The sequence below is a fragment of the Lonchura striata genome, chromosome 4A, assembly GCF_050655825.1.
Source record: "Lonchura striata isolate lonStrDom1 chromosome 4A, ASM5065582v1, whole genome shotgun sequence".
In the NCBI taxonomy this organism is placed as follows: domain Eukaryota; kingdom Metazoa; phylum Chordata; class Aves; order Passeriformes; family Estrildidae; genus Lonchura; species Lonchura striata.
In genome coordinates, this window is record NC_140742.1 from 5687903 (window position 1) to 5710895 (window position 22993).

General features: G+C 54.9%; 1 protein-coding gene and 1 long non-coding RNA gene across 2 annotated transcripts in view; one reads left to right on the forward strand and one right to left on the reverse strand.

Moving 5' to 3' along the window:
* LOC116183646 (uncharacterized) overlaps positions 1-8483 on the reverse strand; it is a 28094-nt gene extending 19611 nt beyond the window's left edge. Inside the window, exon 1 of the long non-coding RNA XR_014952522.1 lies at positions 140-8483. This is a non-coding gene — a long non-coding RNA (uncharacterized LOC116183646). The remainder of the gene's footprint in view (positions 1-139) is intronic.
* EFNB1 (ephrin B1) overlaps positions 1-22993 on the forward strand; it is a 48234-nt gene that overhangs the window by 20134 nt on the left and 5107 nt on the right. The window contains exons 2-4 of the mRNA XM_021537743.3: positions 8212-8489; positions 21654-21746; positions 22613-22741. Of these exons, the coding sequence (XP_021393418.2) occupies positions 8212-8489; positions 21654-21746; positions 22613-22741 (500 nt within the window). The remainder of the gene's footprint in view (positions 1-8211; positions 8490-21653; positions 21747-22612; positions 22742-22993) is intronic.

Genomic DNA, 22993 nt, shown 5'->3' on the forward strand with positions numbered 1-22993 from the left:
TTAAAGCGCCGTGTTGCCATTCATGGCCCTTATGGTTTTGTTCAGTTGTCTGTCAGCTCTTGTCAAGCCCTGTCCCCTTCCCCTCCCCCGTTTCCAAAAACAAAACCCCTGACAAACCCCCCTTTGAATCCCCTCTTACCTCACTCCCAGCGTGGGGCCCCATTGCCGGGGGATGCCGGCGGCGGCGGCGGGGAGACCGCTCCCCACGCCGCCTTTGTGGGCCGCCGCCGCCCCCCAGCCCTCGGCCTCCCGCTTCTGCCAGCATTAATTAGATAACTCGGCCCCTCTTGATTCCTCCGAGGGGAGATCGGGACGGTCCGACTCCAGGGAGAAAATATGGCTTTTCTTCCTCTTTATTTTTTGGCCGAGCCCTTGGTTCCGTCGCTGCTGGAGGTGCTTATTGTGCTGGGAAATAACGGGTTTGGAGGGGTGGGTGTGTGAGGGGGGTGAGCCTGCGGGACTCCCGGTGTTCCTCATTCCCTGTCTGGACCCCAGGCGGGCGTGGGCGGGAGCCTGGGGTCCCCAGAGCCCACGCCAGCGGCTGCGGAGAGTGCTGCAGGTGGCAGCAGCAGCCTGCGCCAGTGCTCTGGCCCTAATTAAATCTACTCCAAAATCCCTCAATTAGCAGCAGGTTTTGTTCCCCCCCTCACTAGGTTTGCATTGAGATCTTTCTGGTGCAGCGCCCGGGTGCATGGAGTGTGCGCGGACTTGGGAGGATGGAGCAGCACATGGCTGCTCCTGGCAAGCCTGGCTGCTCTGAGGGCTGGGAGCCTTCCCTCTCCTCCCCCTTCTCTTCTTCCTCCTCCTTGGGGCATGAGGGTGGTCAGCAGCTGGCCCTGGCAGTGATGGACTGGCATCAGGATACATCCTGGCCGAGCCTGCAATGGGACAAAGGAGAGCATTCTCCTTTTGTGGGCGCTGCCTTTGGTGGTGGTGATCTGTCACCCTCCTTGGGGCTGGTGGGGAGTCTGGCACTTGGATATTCTCCCTGGCCATGCTGTAATTATGGGGATAGCTGAGGGAGAAAGCTCTTCCTGCAGCCCTGCTGTGCCACAGGAGGGTTGAGTCACTGGGGCCAGGGATGTCACCAGCTGTGGTGGCAGCCGCTGGCTGTGGGTGCTGAGGTGTGGCTGGCATCTCACAGCATCCATGCCAGCTTTCCTGAAGCCTGCTGACCTGTTCTGTCAGCATCCTGATGTCAGGAACCCTCCTCTGCTCTTGGCTGGTGGTAGGAGAAGGGGTCTGGACTGCAGGAGGGGAAAGCAGACCTGTCCACAAGCTGCAGGTTTGCAGTTGAAACCAGGATCCTGTTCCTGACTTCCTGCTTGAGAAACCCAGCAGTGGTGGGTATTTTCCTGAAAAAGTGGGCTCTCTGGTGTGTCCCCCAGATGCTGGGTAATGGCTTGGTCTTCAGAGCTATGGCAGTGATTACAACATGTGAACAAAGTTCAGGGAGCTACAGTGAGACCTTCTCCGCATCCCACATTCCCTGAATCTCACCTTTCCTGCTTCCAGGGCTGCTCAGGGTAAGCAAGGTGCTCTCTCAGCCTTCAGTGTTTGAGGCTGCTTGGGGAGAGTTACAGTCCAATGTTGGACATGAGGCTCTGTTTGCCAAACCTTTGTGTGGAGCATTGGAGTGCTAAAGCCATGGAAATCCCCAGAGCCACCGGTTTTCCTGTGGAGAGGTGCTGGGAGCCACGCTGTGACTGGGGCTGGTGTTTGAGCATGGACAGACCACGCTGCCTTGGGCATCACCCCCCTTTTTGGGCAGAGAGGGGCAGTTTGGGTTTGTTTTCCCCTGCATGTGATGTTTCCATCCATTCCTCTCAATCCCAACCCTGGCTTGACCGTGACCCGGAGTCAGTCACAGTGTGGAGCTTTCTGGGGCACCTGTGCCAGGGCAACACTGGCTTGGGCGTCTTGTAAGTTCACCTCAAAAAATGTCACTCCTGGTACCTGGAGGTGTGGGGTTGGGGGTTACCAGCTTGTGAGGAGCCTCCCAGCTGGCAGGGAAGCAACAAAAGGGTTTTGGGGAGCAGCAGAGTTGGAAAATGGCATCCAGAGCTGGGGGTTGGGGGGGTCGGTGAGCGTTGCCATGGAGACCCGTTTATGCCTCACTGATGCGTCGTGTAAATCCGTTTGGAAACGAGAAGGGCCTTTTGTCTTTGGGAGGGTTGAATGGGCCTCATTAAACCCGAGATGAGGAAAAAAAAAAGGGCCATAGAGTGTATCTGGGAGGGGGACTGGACGGGCCGGCCCCGGAGGGGCTCAGCAGAGGCTGTTCCCTCTCCCAGCATGGTGAGGAGCTGGGGGAGCTGGAAAGTGAAAAATATCTCCTTGAACAGCAGAGACCAAAGGAGTGAAGGAGATATGAGCTGCTTTCAGATACCTGGAATTGCTGGCTCTGTGTGGCCACCTCAGCTCCAAAGGATAGAGCAGAAATAGAAGAGGGCTGCTGAAGGGCAAGGAAAATAATTATCCATAGATTAGCAGGGGGAAAAAAAGATGGCAGGCTGTTCTAAAGGAGACTAATAATAGAGGAGCACATGAAAGGAGTGGGATCTGAGAGCGTGGGGGTTCGTGTGCTCCTATTTACCCTCTGTGGTGATGAGCAGTGCGATGGACGAGTGAGAAGGCGACAGATACAGAAGGAGGAACCTTTTCATTCCACTTGTAATTAACTTCCTTCCACGGAGTATCTTTGTTCCCAAGAGCTGAATGGGAGTCAAATAGGAGAAAGGGGCTGTGCCTCTGTGTACTGGCACCACGCTGGGGAAGGGCTGTGGATGTTGGTGGTGTGCTGGGTTCAGGTGGGCCTTTGGGATTAGGTGTAATTCCTGTGGTTTGATTGTCCTCTGCTCTGGAGAGGTGAAGTGAGGGAGGTGGGGGCTGCACTGTCTCACTGACACCTCCTGGTGTCAGCAGGAGAACCTCTCCCTGTGACAGGGGGTGGCTGATATTCTCCTCTCAAACTCCCTGAGGACCATGTGGTTGTCCCTGTCTGGTAATGCTGTTTGACCTGTGACATCCCACTTCACCTAAGTTAGGTTCCAGTTTTTACTAGTAACCTCTCAATTAGCTTTTTTGGTGAAAGTACAGGTTGAAGCAGGGGCAGAGGTGTCTGGGTGTCACCAAGGGAGCTTTGGACGAGCTGTGCAGGGACCCTCCAATGGCAGGAGTGTGATGTGTCTCTGTGACATCGGGGTCTGGAAAACAGCTCAGGGACAGGACTGATTCTTCTGGCAGAGAGTCCCCAGTGCCTGGGCATGGCTGCTGGGTCCCAGGGAAGCTTGGATGAGTGAGGCAGAGTGGGCAGGATTGGATTGGTGTGTGGCTGGGCACCAGCAAATCGCAGGGTTCGGAGTGTTTTGCAGGATCCCACACCCAGTTTGAACATGGAGCTTTGGCTTTTTTGCTGGATCTGGCCCTTTCCCATCCCTTCCTTGAGGAGATTCCCAGTGGGTGGGAGCTGTGATCCATCTGGAAGGACTCACATGCTCTGTTGGTGTGGAGAGCTGGGCCCATGGGGGCTTCAGCTGCCCAGACACCAGGAAAACCTCCCAGCTCCTGCAGGTCTCGCTCTGCTGGGCACTGTCAGCCTTCCCTGCCAGACATACACGTCCTCCATGTAAGATCTAGTTATTTTTGGATTTCTTTGAAGCAAACAGCATTTAGCATATGTCATCTTATATGTATGTCAGCGTCAGCTTTAGAACATCTTCTCCAAGGAGAAGGTTCTTGGGAAATGTTGTTCTGTTTCTGCCAAGCCTGAAATCAGGTGAGGGGCATCGTATGCTGTGGACGTGGGGAAAGGTGATGCTGCCTTGGAGATTTTGTGGTTGATGCGGTGCAAGGAATGCCTGGATCCAGGGGGAGAGCAGTTGGAAAATGTGTCAACCCATTCTTTTAAAAAATTGTATTTTTAAGCCATTTTTTGATCTTCCCGAGTGAAGAGCTGAAAGACTGCTGGATTTTAAGGTTCCAGATGACTTTTCTGCAGGATCCTTGTGTCTGCAGGATTGCTGGGGATGTGTTGGCTCATCCATGTCTTTCCATGTGTGCCACATGGAGGAGAGGCGCCTATATGGGAGGAGGATGTGGAGGAGTGGGGTATCATTCCCAGTATGGCTCCCAGTCTTGCTCTGGCCAAACTTGCTTGGTTTTCCTCCTTAGCTTGTTCTTCCTCCTGTCCCAGCAAACCCTCTCTGGGAAGCCTGCCACACTGGGCCCTGGCTGAGTCCATGGCAATTCCAGCAGGTCCCACCTGTAGTCCCCAGTCCCTCCATCAGAATTTTGGACCCCCAAGGGGAAGTGAGGAGGGCTCTGCAAGGGATTGAGGGCCCCACCAACAGCCCCCCAACTCAGGGCACAGGAGAGGCTGCACTTTAATCCCATCTCCCTGCTCCGGCATCCCGGCATCCTGCTGCCAACAGAGCTCCCGTTGTTTACCCAACTCAGAGGAATCGGTTTACAAGGCTCACAAATCCCCTTTTCACCTTTCCCATCAGAAAACACCTCCTGAAACAATGAGGAAATTGGACGCTGCCACCTGATCGCTCCCAAGGAACCTGCGGGGCCGAGAGCTGGGGGCCTGGAATGGCGCTGGGGATGGGGATGCCTGGCTGGGATGGTCCCCTGGCTCTGCAGGTGGGCAGCCATGGATGCCACCCAAAAATCACCTCAGGATCTTTAAGGGATGAAGCTGTCAGACCTCTCCACCTGCTCAGCTGGGAAAAAAAAATACTTGTTTTAAGCTTTAGTGGCTGTAGTTAATAATTCCCACCCCCTTGGACACCAGGAAAAATGATGCTGGGATGTTACCTGTGAAATGGTGATGGTGCCAATCGCAGGATTCCAAAATGGTTTGCGTTCTTAAAGAAGGGACCTTAAAGATCTTCCAGTGCCACCCCCTGCCATGGACAGGGACACATTCCACTATGACAGCTTGCTCCAAGCCCTGTCCAGCCTTGCATTGGACACTTCAGGGACGGGGCAGGAATAAGGCTGGAGCCATGGTCCTCCTCCTCTGGCATGGTGGACAAGGTAAGAGGAGAGTGATTCTTAAGGCTGAGAGTTGTTTCAACCTTAAGATTAAGCTAAGTTTTAGTTTGTCTCTTTTTTTTTTTTATCTTCCCACTTTAAAACAGGGAAATCAGGCTGTATTTTCTAGAGGAATAGCAGATTCCCCCTTCCCTCCCTGAAATTACAGCGGGTGCTCTGAGGGCACGATGAATTTCCCTATTAATTTAGGAGCTGCTCTGTTCACTCCTCCGGGTTAAGATAAATCTGAAGACATGTCCTTGTGAAGACAAGTCAAGAGTGTAATTCCTTTTTGTCTTCAACCATCCCTTGGAACTAAAATACCTTGTCTTAAGAATTGGCTGAAATCCTTTGTTCAGGCAACATGTGACAATTTTTGGACGTTTTTTCCCTCTCCTTTTCTTGTGATAAATGTTGCTTTTCACTGTGTATTTTAAAGGAGAATTTCCCAGAGAACCAGCTTCTGGCATAGTGGGAGCTATTGTTGGTCTTCCCTAGGATGATCATCACAAGCTGTCCTTGTGACAAAGCAGAATTTTTGGGGAAAATAAAGGTCTCTGTGTGTGGTGAAAAGCTGGAAGAGCGGTGTTAGGGCAGTGTGAGGGGTTCGAGATGCATGCCTCAGGTTTATCTCCCTGCCTGTGCTGCCCAGGCTGGCATCTGCAAACAGCCCTGCTGTTGGAGAAGAGGAGAAATGGAGGAGAAAAAAAAAAATCAGGAAAATTGGAGGACAAAGGGAAAACAGTCTGTGTGCAGGTGGGGAACAGCGGTTGGAGGGAACAGTGCAAAAGCTCCATGCACGGGGAAGTGGCTCTGTCTTGCTCCATGTTTGTGTGGATCTGGAAGCTGTTGAGCTAATTCCCAGACCCCAGCTGTGTGCTTCTGGAGCTGAGACTGAGCATTCGTGGAGGGGATTTGCCTCCTTGTTTTATCCTTACATAAACCTAAGGTAGACTTTGGTCCTGAAGTTCCTGAGATGAAGAGGTGCCAGCAGGATGTGGTACTGGGAGGTTCTCAGCTCCCTCGGTTGCTTCATGGCCCCTCCCCTGCTTACAAATGTGTTTGGCCTGATCCCAACAGGCTGGTGGCCCAGGGACCGGTTGGTTTGCAGGTGTTGGCCAAGGTTTTGGCCACAGAGGTGTGATAGGTCCTCCTGGTATGGAGATGAGGGTGGATAGGAGCCTTCTCCTCCTGCTCCGGCGGTGCAAGACATCTGCTTGACTTGTTTGTGGCTTCCTGTTTGGCATCTTCTGGGCAGGAGGGAGCTGGCAGGAGCTGGAGGAGGGAGCTTGAGTCACTCCAGAGTCCTGTGCCAGGAAGACTCTGACTCAGCCCAACCGTGGAGAAAGGAGTGTGGGATCCAGCTGCCTCTCGGGGTGGGAACCCGTGCAAGTGTTCACTTGCGCTGCGTGTCTGCGGCCGGGCAGGGAGGGAGGGACAGGGGCTGCTCCCGCCTCCTGCTCCCGCTCCGGCCTTGCGTCAGGGCTCCGGCCGTGGGTGGGGAAGCCTTTATCGCTCCCAAGCCTCTGGAAGGGTGTGCTGGCCACTGGCCAGGTGACCTACTTGGTAGTGTGAAGCAAAGCATGGCTCACCTGGCAGCAGTGCTGGGATGGAGTCAGGCTCTGCATCCCACCTGTGTCCCTAAAGACCCTCCAGGGGCCAAGTTTCACTGTCTCCTGGTCACCTTCTCTCTGAATTGTGACTTGTACAAAACTCCCTGCAGCCTCACGTGGCCAAGGTGCTGGGGTTGGGATGATCCCAACTGCCCCGTTGTGTTGCTTTGGGTACTACTAGAGCTGATGTGGTGGAGCTGCAGCTGGGCAGGGAGGATGGACTCATAACCCCTCTAAACCCAGCTCCTTGATGGGGCTGTGCCCGCCATCCCTGTGCTGTGCTCTGGTTGCCTGGGATGCTCTTCTGACCTGGCAAGCTGCAAGTGAGGTGCAGATGATGTCTGCGTGTCTGCCCTGCTGCTACAGCTGGCACTGAGCTCCAGAGCCTGTGCCAAGGGCACTTAGGGGTGCGTGGGCTTTGGCTCTGCCTGCCTGCTCCAGCCCAGCCTGTGGATCTGCTAGGCTCCTGCAGCCAAAGGCCTGGTGCTGGTTCCAGCTCTGTGGCTTCTTGCTAAGACTTGCATGGAGCCACGGAGCAGGTTGGTCTTGTGTGTTTGATCTTCCTTGCATGGAGCCTGCAGCTCCAGCCGGAGCAGCTGGCTGGAGGAGAAGGTATCCTGGCCCCATCCAGTCTCTGGGGTGGGCTGGCACAGGGATGGGCTGTGTCCGACAGCAGAAGGGGAAGCATGGCCGTGCAGCCTTGGCAAAGTGCTCACTTTGCATTTTCCCGTGCCCAGATTATGTGAGGGAGTTGCAGCAGAGATAACTCTGCAGGAAAATCCATTCCCACCTTATCTCCCATCAGGAACGCATTTAGTTGCCTACATCAAAGTAGATGATCTGCTGCTTCCCTCCTTGCTGCCCTAATCCTCTCCTTCACGCTGAAAAAAACTTAATCAGTGCCTTGCCCCACCATAACGAGATCCGAACGCTAATTATCAGCATCTTGCCTTCCTACCCTTCCCAATGCCCTGCCTTCCAGCCCCGAATAGCTTTCCTCCTTCCTTGCTCCTCTCCATCCGGTCCTCCCACGCTCCTGGGCATGCTGTTGAGCCTGGCTCAGTAGAAGTTGTCCTGCAGGATGCTTCCTTCCCTTCCATTTAAGGACAGGAATTCCTCAGGGAGCAAGGGCGTGGACGGGATCCCTCCCTTCACCCCATTGTCAGGACTTCTCCCTATGCCTAATTATTGCCTGTCCCTGCAGGAAGCTCCTTGCCTGGCCGTCGGGCAGAGCTGCGGCGTCTCCCAGCCCTTTGTGGAAAGACTCATTCCCAGTTGGATGCCAGGCTTGGGGCTGGGAAGGTGACCCACCCTTATCACGGCTGGCGAGTGGGACTGACCCAAGCCATCCCTGATTTTGTCAGCAGGAGCCTCTACTGGCTCCATGCACAGGCCGGGATGGTGAGGGAAGAGGAGAACTTGGTTTTGGTGTCAAAACCCATCTAACAGAGGGGGAGCAGCAGAGCTGAAGCACAAAAATGGCGTCAGAGTGGGGTGGGCCGGGCTGGTGTGGCCTCTGCTCCAGCACGTGGTAACCTCTTACCCTTCTCTCTTCCAGGTTCATGACTGGGAAGGGGCTGGTCATCTACCCAGAGATTGGGGATAAACTGGACATTATCTGCCCCAAAGCGGAGCCATCCAAGCCTTACGAGTACTACAAGCTGTACCTGGTGAGGAAGGAGCAGGCGGACGCCTGCAGCACCGTCATGGACCCCAACGTGCTGGTGACATGCAACCGGCCCGAGCAGGAGATCCGCTTCACCATCAAGTTCCAGGAGTTCAGCCCCAACTACATGGGCCTGGAATTCAAGCGGCAGCAGGATTACTTCATCACATGTGAGTCGCCCTCCTCTTCCTTGCTGCCAGCCCTGGCTTGGGAGGGCTCGGGCGCCTGGAGAGTGTCACCAGGCGCTTGTGTGTGACTTGGCCGGTGCAGAGAGCTGACACGGATGGAAAATGTGTCCCGCTGGATGGGAGCAGGGGGAGGAATGTGTCACTGGCCGAGTGGGTCACCAGTCCCTATCTGGCTGCTGTGCTGTGTCCCCTGCCCTGCTCATGGCTGGGAGCAGGAGCACATCCCCATCTGGGGTCAGCCCTGGAGCACTGTCATGCCTGGAGCCTATTTTTTGCTGCCATCTTTGCTGGAAGTGTTGCAGGGTTTTGCCTTGGGGCTGGCAAGAAAGAGGAATGGTGATGCTTGTCCTTACTCCTGGGTGTTGCTTCCAAGAGCAGCCCCAGCACGGGAAAGTGCTGGTGGTGTCCAGTGTGTGATATGATGGAAGTAGCTAAAAAATTCTGCACGCTGGCTTGTTCTGTTTGTGTCTTGGTGCACCATGGCATTTTAAGGAGGGGAGAGAGAGGAGGCTGGAATTTTCTTGGAGCCTGTGGTCTGTGCATGCAGGGGATTGCTGCACAGAAATGTATCCCCTTGTGCCTGCTCTGTTGTGGATGGAGGGGGAGCTCAGCCATGCCTGGGCAGTGCTGCCAGCTCTCTCTTTGTCCCCTCCCCTCCTCCTCAGCCTGGCTGTCCCCGCCTGGCTGGCTGCACTGCAAAGGGCACGGTGGCCACGGCTCAGCTCCCCTCGCTGAGTGCCGTGGGCTCTGCAGCGAGCGGCTGGCACAGGGGTCACTGCCCATGTGGGAGCGAGCTCCTGGCTGTGGGAGCTGTGTGTTCCTGGCTGGAAGCAGGGTATTTTTAGCCTGGAATCTTTGGGAGGGGGCAGCAAGGCCATGGCAGGCAGTGGAGACAGGGGGGCTGTGTTGTAGCATGGTGCTGTGGTGGTCTGGATGTCCCCAGCGCACCTGGCTGGGGCTCTTGGAGTCCTGCTGCAGAATAATTTGGAATAAACCTGATGCAGAGGAAGCAGCCGGGCCCAGCTCTGGCAGGTCAGCCTTACGCTTTCATCACTTCTGTCATGGCAAATTTTGCTGGGTAGTGACAGGGGCTCGTGGGGGGCTCTGTTCCCTGTGTGGCCGTAGCGATGCCAAAGTGGCTCCTGGATGGTCAGCCAGGGAAGTCTCCCTAACAGGAGGGGTGACAACAGGGACGACCTGGCACCACAAACTGCAGAGCCAGCTTGGCTCAGTGCTGGCAGTGACCATGGGCTCTGCAGGGCTGAGTCACTGTGGCAGGGCCAGACTCTTCCAGAGCAATGGTCACCGTCACTGTCCAGACATGGTGATGTCTGTCCTATGTCACTTGAAAGGCATCAGCTTTGAAGCCAGTGTGGGCAGGACACCCTGGTTCCAGCCTAGATGCTGCAGATGGGGATGCCAAAACCCCTGGCACAACTCCCATGTAGGCTCCCATCTCCCTTACCACAGCTGCACCATTCTGGTAGCTCTGGGATGGCAAAGTTCAGCCCTTCTGCCATCCTTCAGCTGATGGAAAGCTTGATTGAATATAAGCTTTGCCTGCAGTGGGCAAAAACGTGGAAGAGAGGCCAAAGTGGCAGGTTTGGGTCAGCCAAGCATCTTGAAGCACTTGGTCAGTGGCTCCTCTGTGTTTGGGGGGTCAAGTTCAAGCACTGACATGGTCATCAAGCTAATGAGGGCTGAAATTGGGGTCCTCTGAGCTACAGCCCATGGGACTCTCAGGCTGCAAAGAGTCCTCTCAGGCTACAAAGAGATTCCCCAAAACGAGCTCAGGAGGTGAACAAAGCACAGAAAAGAAGAAATATGGGATCCCTCCTATGGTAACCAAGTCCATCAGGAAGGTGGAGGCAGAAGGATTTACCAGCCTCTGAATTACCCAAATTTTAAGGAGCTGTTTTGCATTTCACACGAAAACTGAAGTGAAAATCAACCTCCCGGAGCTTTGGGAGGTGCTTTCACAAGCGGCCGCCGGTGCATTGCCGACTCCAAACGCGGCTCCCGCGGGGCCCCTGCAGCTTTGAGCCGATGCCAGCTCCCCTGCAAGGCTGCCAGCACACCTGGGTCACTGCAGGTGACCGGCTCCCGCTCGCTTCGGATCCGATGGGACGAGCAGCCAGGATTTTGCAAAGACAGCATAGCCCAGGTTGGGAAATCCCCGGCTGTGTGTCCCATTGGATGTTGGGCTGAGCCTTTTAAACTCATTTTTAAATATAAAATCCTATTTATCCTCTTGTTCCCAGTTTCAGGCTGCATAGGGATAGGGATGCAGGAAGCAGGGTGCTTGGAGCTTCCCTGTGGGATGCCCCTCCTCTCCTCAGGGGGCCGGCAGTGCCCTCTGCCCCTGCCTTGGACCGTTTCTGACTTTAATTTCTCTTGACTCCTCCAAGCTTTGATGCGAAACCCCTCGGAGCTGGGAGCTGCCAGCTGAACTTTGGCCCCTGGGTGGGCTGAGGATGCTCCTGTGATCTGGCCATACCCTCTGCTGAGCAGCCCCAGGAGTTCGTTCTGCCAAGAAATAAAATAGCCAAAAAAACAAAGTCAAAAGTCTCCTGAGCAGACCACCCACATGTTGTCTTTTTCTCCACCCCCCCCCCCCCAATTTTTCTTCCCTCCCTTTCCCCAAGCTTTGCCTGGACACACAAAAGGTTTTTTTTCCTCCCTTTTCATTTCTAAGCCGGGGAAGCAACGCTGGAGCTGAGGGGAACAAGGGCGTGTGCCACTCATCCCCCACCTTCTCCAGCAGTTGGAAAACCTGCTCACCGGAGCCAGGGGGCTTCCCAGGGTCCCTCCTATTCAGGACCCCTCCTTGCCATCGCTTTGGATATGCCAAGCCTTGTTTAGGGACACTTTTATCATGGAGGGACACGGTCCCAGCCCTCGGCTTAGCAATGAAAAGGCTTTTGAAAGCTGCTGTTCCCTGTCCCCGTCCTCTCTGGAGCCTCACACTGACCCCCTCCACACCAGGTCCCGGCTTCCATTAAAAGCATCTTTGCTCCTGGGGGTGGATAAAAAAGGTGATGCTTATTCCTGAGGCTTTCCATAATGAACAAGATGCAGCAGCATCTGCCTGCAGGTCTACACTGGAGACAGAGGCTGGGGGGGCACGTGGGACTCCAGCAGGACGTGGACACCATCCCCAGGATGAAGTGCTGAGAGGATGAAGGAGATGAGAATCTGGGAATTTTGTGTTTTATATCATGATGTGCTGTCGTTACTTCCATCCCTGGGTCTCCTGGATGTTTCCCTGCTTGCCTTTGGTGTCTGGGTGTGATTCCCTGTCCCCAGTGTCCTGTGCCCTCCCTTCAAAATGCTTCCCAATGGAGTAGCCTTCCCCCTGCCTGGTGCCCGCACTCCTGGGATGTCGTGGGCAGCTCCAGTCCCACCATGGCTTATCCAGCCCTGCTGGTTCAACTCCCTCCACCTCCCCTCCTAATTCACTCCCGCTCCTAATTGCGTTTGCTGCTCCTCTTTGAACTTGCTCCAGTTTTACTATCTCTGGTAATGAGGTGCCTGGATAGAGATCCATTAATCCCAGTGTCCTGGCAGCAGGGTGACATGAGGAGGAGCTCCCAGAGTGGCTCCCTGCTATCCCAGAGCTCTGGATCAGAGAATCAAAGAATAGTTTGGGTTAGAAGGAACTGTTAAATATGACCTAGTCCATCCCTGGAATGTCCCATCCCTGGAAGTGTTCAAGGCCAGGTTGGATATGGTTTGGAGCAACCTGGTTTAGTGGAAGGTGTCCCTGCTCATGGCAGGGGATGAACTGGATGGGCTCTCATAGTTTCCAGCTCTTTCTCTGGTTTTTGGGCCTGGTGGTGGTCCTGGCAGCCCCTTCTGTGTTAAGTGGGGTGTGGAGACCCCAGGCAAACCTCGCTCAGCCTCAGGGTGCACTCCAGGCAGCTGTTTGTGGATGTGGTGGTGGTGCTGAGGTGTTCTTCCAGGTGTTCTTCCTCACTGGCCAACCTGTCCCATGAGCCTCTTTAAAGCAGAGAGCCCTTGTTTGATGACAATGCTGAAGAAAAAGCAAGGTCCTAGTAGATGCTTCCTCATAAATCCGAGACATTTGCTGTTTATTGTGAGTCCTTAAGCCCTTCAGTCCATTTTTGATGTAATAACATCCGTAATCCAATCCAACGCTTTTTGGCAGTGGGATGCAGTGAGAGCGGATCTATTACCCTGAGTGTTGTGTTAAAGCCCTTGTCTTGCATTTCTGTTTTTAGATGCAATTAGTCTTAACCTGGCAAGAGTTTTTGTTGTAAACCATCGCTGCTGCTGCGATGTGGCTTCGTCCCCGGGCCACACTCTGTCAGCGTTTTTCTGCAGCTCAGCACGAGGAAGGGGGTCACCTATACCCTGCCAGCTGCCAGGATCATCCTTCCTCCTTGGGAGCTCTTCTGGGACACGTTGCCATACTCGCTTTTCTGGCTGTGCTCCTCCAGCTTCCGTTGGTTTGGGAAGCCCTCAGCCCGTGCCAGTGCATGTGTGCGGAGCCGCTCGTGCTCCTTCCTGCATTCCTTGGGATTTGATAATTCCCTCCCTGGTTCCTTGGGCTGGGGGCTGTGCCAGGGGGGGCTTTGTCAGCCCGCCAGCTCTTTGCTGATGCCATTTGAATGTGGCCACTTTCATGTGCTCCTCATCCTCCTTCCCACAATTTGTTTGGTGGAGGGGAGTTGAAAGCCCAAGGGCCGTTTGATGCCATGATGGGAGCTGTGAACTTCTGCTGATAAAACTCCAATTAAGCGGCTTCCTCATTCTTCACCCAAAGGGCCCAGCTTGCAACACACTCGGGCCAAGCAGAGCCAGCCTGGTGGCATCCATCTGGTTTTGGGGCTTTGCTCCTCCATCCCCATCCCGCTGGGAGCCGCTGGCAGGGGAAGGTGATGCCGCATGGGAGCCAGTGGCTGGACACAAATGGCTCTAACGGTGTCCTGCTCCTGACTTCAAAGCCCGGGCCCTGGCCATGTCAAACCCAAATAATGGCCCTTAGACAACACGCCGTTCCTTGTCTTGGAGCCTTGTCTGAAGAGCGTGACCACAGTAAATGTGATTTTGTTGAGCCCTGTCCCTTAAGCCTCTGCCTCTTTTCTCTTCTCCTCCCCCCTCCTGACCTTTTCGGCTCAGTGCTGTCCCCGGACAGCCCCTGGCAGCTGATCTCATGGCTCAGCCTTTCATGGCCCTAATAGGGATGAAAAGCCCCCTCAGAAAGGGCCGGTGTCCCGGGCCCAGCCGGGAGGTAAATACCCCATGCTTTGATCTGCTCTGGGGCCAGGGGGGCCCTGCCTGCCACAAACCCCCGCCCAGGGGTCCCTGCCTGCCATAACCACCCACCCAGGGGTCCCCATGCCCGCTCATTCCCCTGGCTGCTGGGCAGCCCAGCTCTGCCTACCACCCTGGCACAGCAGAGGGCTCTGGAGCTGGGCACTGGGTGCTGTCTGCCTGGGAAATTGGGCTGGCTGCATCTCAGGATGCTCTTTCCCAGGAGAAATTATTTGCAAGAGCATCTCTAGTACTGTCACGACCCCTTTAGCATTGTCATGACCCATTAGGAGAAAACAAAGCATGGTTAACTCCTCAGTGCTCCTGAACACTGAGGTGACAGTAGAGATGGTGTGCAGGGGTGATGGCAGTGAAGAGGTGACATCTCCCCCTGCATCACCTGCCTGGTCCTGCTCTGCCCTCTGTTCCTGGAACACTGGGAATCTGTCTGTCCCCCCCTAAAAGGGCTCTCCTGGCAGCTGTGGTGGGAGGATCACACTGGAGCAGGTTTTTTAGTGCATCCCGTCTTCCCTGTCCTCACCCTGGCTCTTCCAGCCCCTGCTCCTCCTGCAATGTCAGCAGCAAATCCCAGGGCATCTCCTGGAGCTGCAGCTGCATGGATTGTGGTGGACCTGGCTCTTCAGTGGTGGTCATCTCTGAGGACTTCCTCTGGGACACTGGAAGCGATTCAACTTGGCTGCTTTTGGATTAAACATTGAGTAGGAGACTCTTAAGGCAGAAAGAATTTTCAGCTTGATGAGGAATTAAAACAAATCCTGGCGTACTGGTGTGACTGGGAAGCTGTGCAAGGATAACTGCAGGCAGCTACTTCCTTGGCCTATTTTTTTAAATAATCATAACGCTCTCCCTGGACTTTTCTCCAGTAATCCATATTGCAATCCACTGCTCCTGTAGTGCTGGGAAGAGGTTTGTTGGTGTTACTGCAGCTCTGAACTGGTGTGGAGTGGTGTGTAATGGTGGGTGCTGGGTGTGTGATGGTAGGTGCTGGCATGTGGTGGGTGTTGTCTGTCAGACCAAGAGCTCACAGGGTCTCCAGGAAGCACCATTGCACTTGGACCCTGAGACGTGCAGGGTACAGAGTTTGACATTAATGAACTGTGACATGCCATCCTTTTCCGTCCCTAATTTCTAGGGATCTGTGTCTATCCACCCCTCAGCCAGGCCAGCCCAGGTGGTGTGTGGCACCTTCATCAGGGAGGATTGATGTCATCCTCCACTCAAAGTCTCTTTGCCCTGGGATTGATGTTTTTGTTGCTCCTTTAATATTCCTGAGCTCTTTGATCCCACCTGGCAGTTTGGAGTGGGAGTTACACACCTCATAGAGAGGGGGCTGCAGGAGCAGTGGAATCTGGGGGCAGCTGCAGTGGGATCAGCTCTAATCTGGGGATAGAGAGTCCCCTTCCTCCATCAATTACTCAGCGAGGAGGCAAATCCTTGTCTGGAGAGTTAGGGGTTTATGTGGCATCTATTGGAAATTTCCAAACCCTGTAACGAGTGTTGCTGGAGACTATTTGGTCCGTGCACTGGTGTCTGGAGCAGGCCAGCTCCTGAGGTCCTGCCATGCAATCCCCAGGAGCAATGGATCATCTCCTGCTCCAGCTGTTGTGGGGTGCAGCACTGGAAGCCACAGGTGATCCTACTCTGAGCCAGGCTCTGCTGGGTGCATGGTCACAGTGGGAGCAGTGCCTGGGCTGGTTCCTCTTGCAGGCAGGGGATTATTTGCAATTCTAGGCCAGGAGTTTCACCTATGTCACCTGCCCAGTTCCAGAAGTTCCTGGTGGTTATGCAAAGTTTGCCTGTAATTGCAGTGGGGTTTTCCTCCTGGCTGTCCCACAGCAGCCAGGGCTGCTGTCCCTCCCCACTGCCTGGCACCTCCTTGGCTCCCTGAGCTCTCCCAGGCACCTGGAGCTTCCAGGAGATTTGCACGTGAATCTGTCCCTCTGTCAGCCTCTCTGTCCCTGATCACCTGAAGTTTTCTCTGAGCCCCTGAGTGTGCAGGTGGAGCCCGAGCTCAGGTGGGCATCTGGTATCAGCCTTGCAGCTGGGGATGGCATTGTCTGTCTCCATCCCCTTCCCAAAGGATTTCTCAGTCATCTCCCAGAGGTTTTGCTACCTAACAGGAGAGATTTACACCCTGTTAAAAGGCAATAAGTGCTTTCCTCCCCCTGCTCCCAGCAGGGCCCACAAATGACTCTGGCAGAGCATCAGGTGGGGAATTATGTGGCACTTCCATCCTGACGCATCTCCAGTTGCTTGGGGCGACCACAGAGACTGCAGAAATCACCTTCCTCTCCCAATGACGTGCTCTTTCTTTGGAAGGGATGGACAGACCTGAAGACAAAGGGTTTATTTAGGGCTGTGGTCCTCCTGAGCTGCGCAGGAAGCAGGATGGGGACACTGGGAGTTTCCACATCTCATCCACATGGACAGTGTTGATGATAAAGGGCTTGAGTGAGTCACAAGCTGTGGTCCTGCAGCCAAGATGTGCTTTCCAGCCTGGATGAGGTTCCCTGCAATCCAGCAGTGACTCTTAATTATGACACTAATTAGCGCTGGTTATAATTTTCCACCAGAAAGCTGTTTTAATGGGAAATTAGCTTTTCACTTAAGCATTACTTGGGTTAAAGTGTCTTTTTCTAGTAGATAGTTGAGTGTTTGCCTGTTCTCCCTTTGCCCCAGGAAAGAATGGGAGAGAATGGAGCTGTAGGTGGTGAAGATGAGTGTGGTGGGTGGTGTCCTCCCTTCTTCCAGCTGTAACTGTGTTCATCCCTCTGCTCTCTGTAAAGAATGGGGCTAATTTAACCCTTTATTTTGATTTTGAGAGTGCTGACCCTGGCCATGGAAAGCCAAACCCCATCTCACACAAACCCCATATGATGGTTTTTATTCCTATTCCCAGCAGTGCATCTGAACTGGTGATTTTCCCACTGTGTTTGCTGGAGCAGGGAGTGTGTGGCCAAATTCCCAGCTGTGGGGAGGGACACGGTGATCCCAGCTGGCTTCATGGCATGGGCCTGGCAGTGCCCTGGTGCCACGGAGGAGAGCGGAGGGGGCCCAGCCCCCGTGGCCCTTCTCTCTCTGTGCCGGACCGAGTGGCTGGAGCAGCTCTGGAGCAGCTCCGGAGCTGGCAGCAGTGGCTGTGAAACCCAAGCCTTGCACCTCCTGCGCCGTGCGGGGACGGGACAGGGCCGGGCTGGCTCACACAGGCATTTCAGGGGCTGCAGGGCCCCTTCCCGGCGCAGCTGCCTCGGGAAGGCTGGGAGAAGGCTGGAAGAGGCTGGAAGAAGGCTGGAAGGCGGCTGCCGGCCCCGCTGGCGCTGTGACAGCGTGGGGTGGGCTCCCTCCACACAGCCCCTGCCCCGGCGCTGGCAGCATCCCCAGTCAATGTGCTGGAGCTCAGGAAAGGCGCTGGGGGATGTGGGGTGCGGGGCTCGTGTCCCCACAGTGGGGCTGGCTAGGAAGTGACACCAATATTAATATTAATAGTACCAATAATGCCCTGAGCCGGAGCTGCCCTGATGCCTGGGAGGAGCAGCAGGAGGAGGAGCAGGGGCTGTAACCAAGCCGTGCTCCCGGAGGCTCCAGGGAGCTGGTGTGCAGTGGAGCAGGCGGGTGCCTCTGCTCTGTGACCTGGAAGTGGCTCCGTGTCCCCTGGAGTGCCAGCCCTGTTGGGATGGAAGGGAAGGAGCTCAATGCCCGTGGTGGGTTGGGCTCCAGTGTAGCACCTCTGTGTCGGTACCGAGGGGCTGTAAAACAGCTTGAAAGATCTTGAGAGGGGAGGTGGCAGGAGCTGGGATTTTATTTGACGTGCAGTCTGCTTGTGGACTCCTGCAAGGATATCTCAGCACATCAGAGGTGTGGGAGGCACATCTCCAGGGTGACCTGTAGGGGCTTCCCCTGTGCCAGGAGGGGCTTTCAGCCCAGGGGTGTCCAGGCTGGGCTGAGGCTGCTCTGCAAGCTGCCCCTTGCCCCTGTGGTTCTGGCAGGATCGGGGTCAGGCTGTGGGGCACCGGTGGGATGCTGCCACCTCTCCTGAAGTGATGGAAACACGAACCTTGTGCAGGTTTGGGGGCCGGGGGGGTGTTGGGGATGGTGGCTGGGCTGCGGCCACGCCGTGCCTGGCTGGGGCTGGAGCAGTGCTGAGCTGCACAGATGGAAGAGTGATTAAGAGCAATAAAAGGAAAGAGACTTGGATTCGCTACAGTCTCAGCACATTAATTGTGCTTTGGGGCCCAAATCATAACGCAGCCCTGCTAGAGGGAATCCAGCAGAGAAACCAAACATCTCGCTCTGGCCAAGGCTGACCATTTAAGAGACCCTTGCCTTCATCTCTTGCCAGATATTACTTCCAGCGTCTCCCATCTGCCAAAACCCGAGTTCTCCTTTGAAATATTTTTAGGGGAGGGAGAAAAGCTCTGGTGACACCGAATGCTGGCGCTGGGGAGGCAGCAGGGACAGCACATGGCATTGCTGGCTTGGAGACGGGACCATGGGGTTGTTGGGGATCTCAGCCATCTGTCCCAGCTCCGTGGTGTGTGTCACTGGGCTGGATGGGCGTGTGGGATTCCAGGAGTGGAGGTCCTGCCTGGCTTCCATGGTGGCTGAGCATCTCCTCTAAATTGACAAGCAATTACATGGTTAATGGTATCACTGTTAAATCCTCATCACTCAGCAGCCCGGGGCTTAATGCTCCATTAGGGCAGAGGCATCTCGTGGCTCTCTGGGCTGGGAGCAGCCTTTGGAAGTCAGCCTTTGGAAGTCACTGGCCAGAGGTTATTTTTGCTCTCCCAGTCCTACAGCCAACCTGCAAATCCATCCAAAATGGAATAAGGCAGGAAAATGCTCCATGTACTGTACGCTCAGTGTTGCCGTGTCTGGCTGGATTGAACCTTGCTGGTGTGGATTAGGAAGGTGAAATGTTGTTTGAGACCTGCCATTTCCTATTCCATGGGTATTCCCAGCTCCCTGCCTGGCTTCCTTTGTTGTGTCACAGCTCTGCCTCCTGCTGCTGCCCTGCAGCTGCCTCTCTGCAGCTCGGGGCTCTCCCAGCTCTCCTGCAGCCGTGCCTGTGGATTTAACATTTTCCTCTGTGGGTTACTGACTCTGGATTCCATCGGCAGCTGAGGATTGGTGGTGTCACCACAGCTCACCCTAACCGTGGCAGTGAGTGGCACAGGCACCTGAGGAATCCAGCAAGTGCCACCCAGATCCCAGTCTGGATCCACTGGAGCTGGGCTGAGCTGAGCCTGGATCGTTCTGCTGGAGCTTCTTCCCCTGGGAAAGCAGGATACAAAGGGGAGGAGCAGCTCTTCATCACTGAGCTTCTCAGGGAATTGTGCTGGAGGAGCCTTTCCCGATGGATCCGGGACCTGCTGCTCTCACATCACCCTGCCCTACATGTTCACATCAAACTCTCTGGACTCTGCACCATTTGGATGAATTTGTGGATTTAGAATTTTGACTTTTGGAAGCCTAACCAGCTGCATGGAGCATCCAGCTTCTCTCTGGCCCATTGTGGATTTACACGGAATGTGGAAGCTCATGTCCTTCTTTCCAGAGGCCATTCCAAGACCATCACTGTGGGTTTTACAAATGTTTTGCCTTATTTTTGTTCCCTCAAGCAACAGCTTCATTTTTCCACATGGTTCCCTCTCAAAGCTACTTTCTCCCTCATCATTTTCATGGCTAGAACAAGAAGAAACTTTGTGTCCAACTGTGGGGTGGGAAGAAGACTCCTCAGCTGTGTCCCTTTGTCCATCCCTGTGGCTCCAGCTGCCATCCCTGTGGCTCCAGCTGCTCCCTCTGTCCTCTTTGGACCTTTAATATTTTCTTTTGTATGTGGATGGAATGTTTTCATAGTTATTTGGAGGAACTGCTGCCTTTATGGAGTCTTCTGGTTTCTCCCACTTGAACCATGCTTGCTTGTTACCACATATTGTTATAATCAGTTAATTATTTATAAATCAGACCTCATGAGGCCTCACAGAGACTGGTTTTTACAGACTGCTGCCTTCTCCCTCGATGGATGAGTCTCTTTGAGATGCAACAACCCATGGCATGGAGCTGGGAAGCTGGAAACTGTTCAAGGAGCTGCTTCAGGGCTGCGAGCTGGGATGTATCTGCTGATTTCACCCCCAAACGGGCGCCTCCAGCCTGGGAGAACTGGGCTGCCGAGCTTTCTGCTGGAGTTTGCTCCTGATGTGTTTTTATGGGGAGTCTGAGCTCAGGTCCATCCTGTTTGGATTCCAGAGAACTCGTGCGGGCTGTTGGGGGCGTTCCTCCACATTCCCAGGCATTTGCGTGGGCCTTGGTGCTGACAGTGCTGCTGTTGGAAGGGCAGACAGCAGATCCCAGCTGGATGCACCATCCCAGCTGGATGCACCATCCCAGCTGGATGCACGGCTCCATCCCGGGAGCCGCTGGCAGAGGGGATCCTGCCGCGGGAGAGGTGACAACTCAGCAAATGGCCCAAGGACTTTCTGCTTAGGAAAACATTTGCTGGGGTTTCAGGCGAGAGCCTGGATTGCACAGAGGTGTTTGGAAGGTGCTGATGGACTTGGAGCCTGCTTCCTGGAGGGATCCAGGGGTACTTTCCAGTTTATCCCAGCCTGGAGCTCATGGAGGCACCCAACCTCCTGCTGTGGGAAGGGGAATGTGGAAACACATTGCTCTGTACTCCAGCCTCTTCTTGTCCCCTCACCAACACTCAGCAGGCTCCAATGGATTCATCCCAGATTCCTGTCAGTCACCTGCCCTCCCAGACCTGCTTTTTTGGAGGATGGAGACAGGAATTGGGCTGCACAGGGAACTTGAAACCCCAGGGCTGAGCTTCTGCCTTGAGGTTCCAGGAGGTGTTAACTGCACTGTGCTGGCCAAGTCCTGCCTTGTGTCTGGAAAATTATCCCTGGGCTCCATGATTCTCCATCACATTGCCTTCCCCAAGCTGTTGCTGAACTCCTCCCAGGTTTCCCTGCTTCCCTGGGTGAATTGATCCCTGTGTTTAGATTTGGTGGAGCACTGGGATGCTTTGTGTTTGCCATGATGGAGGGAGGTGATGGGATGGGAACCGTCCTGGTCCCTGGGCAGGTCTGGCTCTGTGCTTGGCACAGTGGCCACATCCAGGGCCCTGCTGGGGTCAGAAACCAATTTTTGTGTCTGTTTAGCAGAATCTGCCATTTAGGTGCTTAATCCTGAAATCCTTGTGTTTGGGTTTATTCTCTTTTGTGTCCCCACTGCCCTGAGCCCCGCAGAGAGCTGGAGGATGGGGGACCTTCCTTGTGCTCCCATGGGATTCGAGGGCTGAAAACTCCGTGCCGGCTCCAGCGAAAAGTTAATGTGAATTTAAGTGACTTCTGCCCTGCAATTAGAGCCCCTAGAGTCCACTGGGGCTCTGAGTTTACATTCTTCACTGAGGCACAGGGTGTAATTAGAGATGTATAATTTAAACTGTGCATATGCAAGTGTTCCCATTCTGCACCAGGAGCAAAGGAAATTATCCAGGAATTAAAGGGGGAGGAGGGTGCAGGCATGGAGAATGGCTCACTTGTGTGGATGTGGCAGTGAGAGGAAGCTGCAGGGATCATGTCCTCACTGCCGCAGGCAGATTTGGAAGGGGCAGGAGCTGGGAATTTGGAGGGCTCCAGATAGGGGTGTGAAGATGTGGCTGTAATGGGGGGTCAGGAGTGAATCCCTGAGGTAGGAGGTGCCAGGGGATAGCTGGGACCTGCTTGGCAGTGCCAGGGGACAGTGAGGACCTGCACAGTAATGCCGGGGAACAGCAGAGAGCTGCCCAGCAGTGCCCTTCCAGCTCCTAGAAACCTGTCTAACATTCCCTCTCTTTTCTTGCAGCCACTTCCAACGGCACGCTGGATGGCCTGGAGAACCGGGAAGGAGGGGTCTGCCAGACACGCTCCATGAAGATTGTCATGAAAGTGGGGCAGGGTGAGTCCTCCTGTTCCCTGGGGAGCCAGGGTCCCTGTTCCTCTGGGGGATGTGGGAGTTCAAGATTCCAGGGAAACTGAGGCCAGGCCAGCTGTTCCTGGGTTAGTTCAACAGAATTTCATTTTTAGGATCTTCCTTCCTGCCTTTTTTCTCTTGCCAACATGGCGCATGTGCGGAGCGCTGGGATTGAAAGGGAGCGATTGTTCCCAGTTACCTCGTGGGCCGTATCCCGGCGGGAAGTGAGCTCGGCACAGGACCCATGAGCCCTGCAAGTGTCTCGGGGGGGCTGGCACGGGCAGTGCCCCTGTGACTTCCCAGGCATCCAAGGGGGGGTTGTAGCTGGCCAGGCATCAGGGATTGGTGGCTCTCAGCTCAGTGGGACTTCAGGGATATCACTAACAGACTCCTGGAGCTCCTGCACCCCACCACCTCCATCCTGAGCTGCTTCCCAGTGATGCTCCGGACTCATTTCAGCCCCGACTCGGATGCGCAGCTCCCGATTCTGCTTCTCATTATTGTGTTTGCACGTTAGGGCCAATATTTATAATAAACAGGCAAAGCTGTGCTGCAGCCTTGGCCTCCTGCCTGCCCTTCCCTTCCTTTCCTCCTGCTGCCCAAGCAAGAAACCTGTCCCAGCCCACGCATGGGAGCTCTGAAAACAGCAAACCAGGGAGTTAGGGTAGGGACCTGCTTCCCACAAGCCCTGGAGCAGCTCAGCTGTGCTCTGTTGCTCTTGGCATCTCCCAGTGCTCCAGTGCCCTGTGGGAGTGGCTGACAACTGGGGGCACTTCTTTAGGGGGGAACAAGCTGCTGCCTTCCAGGTTGGACCAGGGTTTCTCATCCATCCCTCCTCTCCCCTTTCCCAGATCCCAACGCGGTGATCCCAGAGCAGCTGACGACGAGTCGGCCGAGCAAGGAGTCGGATGACACCGTGAAAGTTGTCACGCAGAGCCCACGCAGCAAGGTCCCGGCGGTGGAGGAGCCCGGCAAGCCAGGTGGGTATTCCAGGGATCCCCTGGAGAGGGATGGGGCTCTGCCTGCCGAGGGGCCAATGAAGCACTTCCAAGTTAAGCTTGTTGCATGGATCACAGGGATACCAGACTCTCTGGATCCGGGATCTGGATGGGTTTGCTTTAAGTGTTGTGCTCATCTCGGCTGTCCTGCTGCTGTCCCAGCCTGCAGAGCAGCTCAGGTTTGTTTCCCCTGCTCCTGGCAGAGTTTGGCAGGGAAGTGCTGTTTCAGCACTC